The sequence below is a fragment of the Salvia hispanica genome, chromosome 2 (assembly GCF_029641045.1).
Source record: "Salvia hispanica isolate PSC_SH4W2 chromosome 2, Shi_PSC_v1, whole genome shotgun sequence".
In the NCBI taxonomy this organism is placed as follows: Eukaryota; Viridiplantae; Streptophyta; class Magnoliopsida; order Lamiales; family Lamiaceae; genus Salvia; species Salvia hispanica.
The window spans coordinates 40535605-40543296 of record NC_142693.1 but is presented as its reverse complement, the minus strand read 5'-3'; the positions used below and the strand labels follow the sequence as shown (position 1 = coordinate 40543296).

At 33.3% G+C, this 7692-nt stretch overlaps 1 protein-coding gene across 1 annotated transcript in view; it reads left to right on the top strand.

Moving 5' to 3' along the window:
- The first annotated feature begins 3560 nt into the window (after positions 1-3560).
- The window catches only part of LOC125195086 (uncharacterized), a 4179-nt gene continuing 47 nt past the window's right edge, over positions 3561-7692 (top strand). The window contains exons 1-10 of the mRNA XM_089066078.1: positions 3561-3987; positions 4543-4628; positions 5396-5462; positions 5781-5923; positions 6063-6111; positions 6197-6334; positions 6843-6923; positions 6990-7166; positions 7241-7327; positions 7424-7692. The exon at positions 7424-7692 is cut by the window's right edge and continues 47 nt beyond it. Of these exons, the coding sequence (XP_088922204.1) occupies positions 3688-3987; positions 4543-4628; positions 5396-5462; positions 5781-5923; positions 6063-6111; positions 6197-6334; positions 6843-6923; positions 6990-7166; positions 7241-7327; positions 7424-7486 (1191 nt within the window). The 5' untranslated portion in view covers positions 3561-3687 and the 3' untranslated portion in view covers positions 7487-7692. The remainder of the gene's footprint in view (positions 3988-4542; positions 4629-5395; positions 5463-5780; positions 5924-6062; positions 6112-6196; positions 6335-6842; positions 6924-6989; positions 7167-7240; positions 7328-7423) is intronic.

Here is a 7692-nt window from a genome sequence, read left to right as displayed (position 1 = left end):
CAGTAGCGAAAGACTTTGTATAGCCACCACACAGTTGCCATGTAAATCGTAATAGTATATAGTTTATGTTGGCATTACTTTTTTATATTTTATTTTATTTTTTTGTTATGGATGTCCATATTAAATATATTGAGCAATTAGAAAATTACGATTTCGGATGCTAGACACAAATTATTTGAACTAATCATACTAATCTTGTTTGTCACTATCCCAACATAGTATCGTTTATTGTAAAAATCGAATATTACTTCAAGAGTAATCATGCTAACCTTATTACTCCTGAATTACGTGGTTTCCAACTCCTAATACATTGAGAATTAAATTTATGTTGCACAATGCTGAAGTACCTATTCTTTTTTCTAATAAATGAATATAATTTTAAAGCTCGTGTAACAGTGATTCGCACGTGACACATTTGATCTAATTAGATATTAACCATTAAGCCAGCACACGTACACTACTGAAACACTAATCTTGATATATAGGCTGAAAGTAGATTTTGTCCTATTGTTTGTGGTGTTCACTTATAAATGTCTCATCATTATGGTAATCCTCATTACATATCTAATATAGTAGTTTAAATGTTGAGAATAAAATATCAATAGAAAAAAATTTCAACGATCGAAATATTAATATAGTAGCCGAAGTTAGATATCATTATACATGTGACAATACACATTTGTGGTGTACTATGAAAATTTTTTAGTTTTACTTAATTATGTCATGTCGTCTAGGGGCTTTTTACTTAATTTTATCTCAACGTTCGAGGCATTTACTCGATTTTGTCTTATAAAAACATTGAACCGGAACAAATTGAAGGAAAGTGTTCATCGAAGAATATTCTAACACCAAAAATTTATCTAAGGTGTCGTACATATGTTTTGATTAAGTACAAAAAATGAAATTTACTAGAGACACACATTAGAAAAATCTACCATTGAGACAACGACGATTGTTTGCTCATTCTCTACGAGTTAGTTCCTTCATATTCAATCTCAATACACACTCTCATTAATAGTCCTATAATTTTTCCCATCACTTTTCTTTACACAGTTAAACAATGTCAAAATGAGTCTTTAAATTGTGTACGGAGAGACTAGTATACAATTACAAAGCAAGTAATTGTATTCTTTGTTACAATTAACTCTGTGCATTGTTTACTTGAAATCTTGAATCTTGAACTTGATAGACAAATCTTCACCTCAAAATTGAGATTAAGCAAAAATTAGGCAAAGAAATAAATAAATTAGAACCTGTCGACACAAGTTGATCGATTTGTATTCATCAGTTTGTATTAGCTGTCAGCATATCATTTTGTCCCCATCCTAGTTCTTGCAACATAAATAAAATATATAGAGCTGTAAAACGTGATTATATGAAGCTGATAATTGGACTTCATGTTTGGAAGCTTGACCAAAAATGGTCTAGCCATGATTCCATCGAGGCGTGGGCTTTTCCACAATTTATGCCATTTTTTCCATTTTAAGCATTACATTATTTTGACCATTACCCTCTTGATGTAAAAGGATGAAATGCCCATCATAAATGTAAATCAATGATTCATCTCATTTTATGTTCGATTTTAAAATCGAATCCGTATTTTTGAAGCATTCAGTTTCTAACAAATAGTACTCTTATTTCAATAAATCTAAATATAGTATAGAATTTGTGGCTGTAACATTAAGGTCCTTCTTCATATATAGGAGTAGAATAGAACGAAGATGAGATTGAATGAAGATAAGAATAGTAATAATTTTCTTAAAATTTTTATACTATTTTTACTTACATTCCATTAAACTGTATCAAGCAATAAATAAACTAAAGAGTGAACTATAAAAATAGTCCTTGGACTATGCGTTTATCTCGTCAATGAATCCTGGACTTAAAAATATCCCCAGACAACTCTGGACTAAGCGTTTATCTCAAAAATGGTCCTTTTTCACAATTTCGTGACGAAAATACCCTTTTGGGGGTTTTGGGCAGTTTGGTCTTTTTACATTTTAAATCTGATATTGTTTCAGTGATGTACTAAATTTGATATTATTTCAAAATTATCATTCTTTTTCCTTTTGTTATCCTTCACTTTGTTTCTTTATTTCAATATTAGATTTAATTTTATAAAATTAAATTTTAAATTTCAATTTTTAAATATCAATAATTTTTTTTAATTATTAAAATTACTAGTATTAAATAATAAATTAATAGTTTTAATCAATATTTGATAATGTCTAATATTTAATCAATAAGGTACGATGACGCCTTAGTTTTAATCAATATTTAATAGTTTTAATCATAAATAGGTCATATAACACGATTTATTCCGAAATAAATATGCATCTAATGTATAGGAGAATTTGACTAAAAATATTATGAAGTTGACTAAAAATTTGATACTACTAAAAATTTGATATAGGAGAATTTTTTTGTTGAAAATTTCTAGTTAATTTTGATTGTTTTCAAATTAATAAACTAAAATTATATTAGTCTTACATTAGATGCATATTTATTTCGGAATAAATCGTGTTATATGATCTATTTATGATTAAAACTAAGGTGTCATCATACCTTATTGATTAAATATTAGAGACCATCAAATATTGATTAAAACTATTAAATTTTTATTTAATAGTAATTTGAATAATAAAAAAAAATTATTGATATTTAAAATTTGAAATTTAAAATTTAATTTTAAAAATTAAATCTAATATTGAAATAAAGAAACAAAGTGAAGAATGACAAAAAGGAAGAAAAATGATAATTTTGAAATAATATCAGATTTAGTATATCACTGAAATAATATCAGATTTAACATGTTAAAAGACCAAATTGCCCAAACCCCCCAAAATCTTCCAAATGGGTATTTTCGTCACGAAACAGTGAAAAAGGACCATTTTCGAGATAAACGCTTAGTCCAGGATTGTCTGGGGATATTTTTAAAGTCCAGGATTCATTGCCGAGATAAACGCATAGTTCAGGGACTATTTTTATAGTTCACTCTAAACTAAAAATCGGAATGACGTTTCATTCCATTATATTACTACTAATTACTAAGAAGTTCATAAGTCGATTTTTTACACATTAATTTCAAATTTCATAGTACTACTAAACTTTGTGAACAAAATTTACACTCACGATTAAATTTCAAAAAAATTAGATTTATGTACACTATATTGACCAAAAAATAAAATTAGCTCAATGTAAGAGAGATAGATAAGGCAAGAATATAAATAGTGAAGATATGTTAAATTTTGGTTTGTACTGATTTTTCACAAAATGAATTATAACAAACGAAGCTTGCAATTCATCCATCCATCTTATTTCCGATGAAATACGCCAGAATTTAATAGCCGATATTATGTATATCACCCACCATATAAACATGTATCATCCTAACGACGATAGCTAACATAGCCATATACTTATACTCGGGTACACATTATCACGTAGAAAAGTTTGTGATTTTATAATTTAATGCGTAAAAAGTACAGGACGGACCATTGTTTGATCTTCTTTAGTGATTTATTTGTGAATTATAAACTATTAATGCTTTTTAAAATTAATAACCGCACGGTGGAAAAAAAAGAAAACTACCTTAGGTGGTAAAGTGTGCAGAAGGATAGCCGTTGGAGCCGACGGCATTTCTGAAGCTGCTGCTTCGTTTACTCCGCCAAACACTCCCTTATTTTGATGCATGCTCTTCTCCACCACCACAACAACCGCTTCCCCCTTCACCTCATTCGCTTTACTCCTCGCTCCGCCGCAATGAGTTCCGCAATCGCGCTATCCTCGATTTCTCTCCGAGACCCCAATTCCTTCAGGAGCTCCGTCTCTCTGAGCTTTAGAAATGAGACTAGGAGGGTTTCGCGGTCGAATTTGGGGAAATATAGGGTTTTCATGAGCGTCGCCGTCGGATCGGATGCGGCGGTCGTTGATGACGCACTCTTCAAGGACTACACGCCTTCTACTGCTTTCCTCTTCCCCGGCCAGGTCAGTGTTTGATTTGAGCTTTTGCAGTTTGGTTTTAGTTCTGCGGTTAATGTCTTACAGATTAGATTCGCTGATTAAGTTTTGGATTAGTACTTCAATTTATAGCTCCATTGTTGTTTGATTTACAATGGCTAGTTTAATGTTGCACGATGAACTGCAAAAAGTGTTTATTTGATGATCAAGTTGCTTGTTAGTTTCCTTTATTGTTACTGGACCTTCAATAAGCATTTCCTTGCAAGTGCTACAATCAAAGTTATAACTGCGTGATTGAATAGTTCAATTGATTCATTTCTGGAATCATTTACTATAAGGAACTTGCTCTTACTGGTATATTGGAATTGAGTAATATGTCTGTGAAAGAAGAATGACAAAAGACACAAAAAGTTATGCTCAGGTTTACTTATAAATAAATGTGTATAGATGAAAAATGTCACTGTTTTGTAGAAATGCTTTTAGGACATTTGTTCTTGTGTATCTGTTGATGCTTCATTGAAATGATATGCTAGCTGTTTGGGTCGTATTTGTGTTATTTCTCATATTTGTACTTCTTTGAAGGGTGCGCAAGCCGTTGGAATGGGGTTGGAAGCTCAAAAGGTGCCTGCTGCAGCTGAATTGTACAAGAAAGCTAATGATATTTTAGGGTAAGCTCAACACTATGAAGTAGTAGTTCTTTGTTTTTCCAAATGTTATATCCCTGCTCTAAGTTTTTCCTAAATTGGCTACACTAATCTGCTGTCGTATTTTTTCATTTTATGTCCAGGAATTACATAAATTACTCTTAGACAACTATTATATTGTTGAATAATTTAAGAAGTTGAAACTTGACAATGTTCCCACATGGTGCTCCCTTTAAATGTGTTAACTGTTGATACCTTACTTATCTTGGTCCAATCGTCCATTACCAATAGATCTTCTTGCCATAGTTGAAATGTGACTGTGTGAGAGTCTATGTGACAGTGCATCAGCGAAACCCCTGCATCTAAGAAGTTGAAACTTGACAATGTTCCCACATGGTGCTCCCTTAAAATGTGTTAATTGTTGATACCTTACTTATCTTGGTCCAATCGTCCGTTACCAATAGATCTTCTTGCCATAGTTGAAATGTGACTGTGTGAGAGGTTTAGGTGTTGACAAATGACAATATACTAACAGGTTATTGCATAGATACAAATAAAGAGCATAATGGTTTTATCGTGACACGAGGAAGTCACTTGGGATTGTCCAGCTTATGACTACGGCATATTCAAATGATGGGTTAAATTGTGGTTTTACTGCTAACATTACCATTCGAAATTAATTTGTGGACTGTTCTGGACTTTTATGTACTTTTCCATTTTGGTTGATGTTCCTCTCTAATATTAGAGATTTAGAAATCATTGTCTTACACCATTTTTTTAATTGAATCAAGGTTCGACCTTTTGGATATTTGCATTAGTGGACCAAAAGAGAAACTTGATTCCACTGTCTTAAGCCAGGTATACTGTCATTTCCTCAGTTAAGGCATACGTACTTCTCATTACATAATGCTGAAGCCAGAATTTGTTACAGAAAGAAGATATGTGATAGTATTAATCATTATTTCAAATGACAACTTTGAAAATACTATCCGTAGGACCCTAATAAAGTCTCGAAATAGCTTATGCGGTAAAGGCATTTTCTTGATATGATCCAAGACAATAGCGCTTCATTAGCAGACACGCTACATTCTCAAAGTTTATTCCTAATTTGAAGGACACATAATCTTGTTGTAAAAAGGAATTTATGAACTGATATATCCTGAATCAATTTCCCAGCCGGCTATCTATGTTACAAGTTTAGCTGCAGTTGAGGTGCTTCGAGCTAGTGATGGAGGTCAGCAAATAATTGACTCTGTTGACGTCACATGTGGTCTAAGCTTAGGAGAATACACGGCCCTTGCATTTGCTGGAGCATTCAGGTATACTGCCAACTGAGTCGAGTGTTTTTTTCGGATAGCATTATTAAATTTGTTATGGTTGGCCTAATTTTCATACATTCATATGACATGCTGCCTCAAGTAAATATCATCTCTGATGATGTTCTCTTTGTTGGTCCAGCTTTGAAGATGGGCTTAAGCTAGTCAAGTTAAGGGGTGAGGCAATGCAGGTACATACACATTCAGTTAAATCATAGCATGTGAATTGTAACCATGTTACCTTGATATAAAAACGTATTGTCTTGCTACCACCAGGATACTGCTGACACTGCTCAAAGTGCCATGGTTAGTATTATTGGATTAGACTCTGATAAAGTGCAGGCACTCTGTGATGCTGCGAACGAAGATGTAGATGAAGCAAATAAAGTTCAAATTGCAAACTTCTTGTGCACTGTAAGTTTTTATATGGCGGATTCATATTTAAATAGAGATGGCAATAGGTTAGATTCACGTAGTATTTCACACTCCAAAGTCCCCATCCACAGTCCAGACAGAGGGTCTGTTATTCTTATCCTACCCAAATTCCCTATGACCACCCACAACCTATATGTTGTTATAATAATAAGCAAAGAAAAGTCAGAATAAAAAAAATGTTAAACAACTAAAGTTAGTAATACAGTAAAAGTCTTAGAATTAATTCATCCTAAAGAAAAATAATTATTTCTGTATTGTTTTTTCTGAATTTAGTCTTTAAATATAGATATGTATGTACTCACTATAAGTCAATTGGGTTCAAGTGTTGGTGTGGATACCCATTGCTATCCCATTCCCTTTTACCCATAATTGGACCGAAAAGAATTCCTAGCTGCCCTCCATTCGGATGGGGAAACTGCCATCTCTACTGTAGTCACTCTGCTTAGTCCTTACCTTGGTCATACTCACAAATTACTTGTTCTCACAGGGAAACTATGCTGTCTCTGGAGGCCTTAAAGGAATTGAAGCAGTTGAAGCAAAGGCGAAAGCATTTAAAGCTCGAATGACAGTAATACTCTCCTTCTCTTGGAATTGCTCTTGGTCACCAGATTTTTGACCTCAGATATGAACTTAGGTCCGGTTAGCAGTTGCTGGAGCTTTCCACACAGGTTTCATGGAGCCTGCCGTATCAAGATTAGAAGCCGCTTTGGCATCGACTGTAATCAGAAAACCCAGAATACCAGTCATATCCAATGTTGACGCAGAACCACATGCAGACCCAGAGACGATCAAGAAAATACTTACTTGCCAGGTAAACATGGCTTCCATTAATTATCTTCAGGAACCAGATTACATTCAATCATTCATGTCTATTGACAATTCTAGGTGACTTCTCCTGTCCAATGGGAGACAACCGTGAAGACATTGTTGAGCAGAGGCTTGAAAAAAGGCTATGAATTAGGACCTGGGAAGGTAGAACTCAACACTGTAGAATTTATAGGTCTCAAGATAAGAAACATACTACGAACTTGATTTTCGATATTGAGCCAATCTTGATGTACGTTTTAGGTCATTGCTGGCATTGTGAAAAGGATGGACAGAGGTGCTGACATTGAGAACATTGGTGCCTAATCATAATATCCCATGCTACTTCTTCAAGACGATTTTTGCCAAAATCTCTCTGCGTATACAAACAAGACTTCGTACAGCAGATAGGATCTTGAGACCAACGTCCAACGTTGTGATTTCAGAGACCCAACCAGATTTATCTGTAGTTTCAAATTTGAAAATTTAGCTAGAACCTAGAAGCAATAGATGGTACTGATATTTTGAAATTC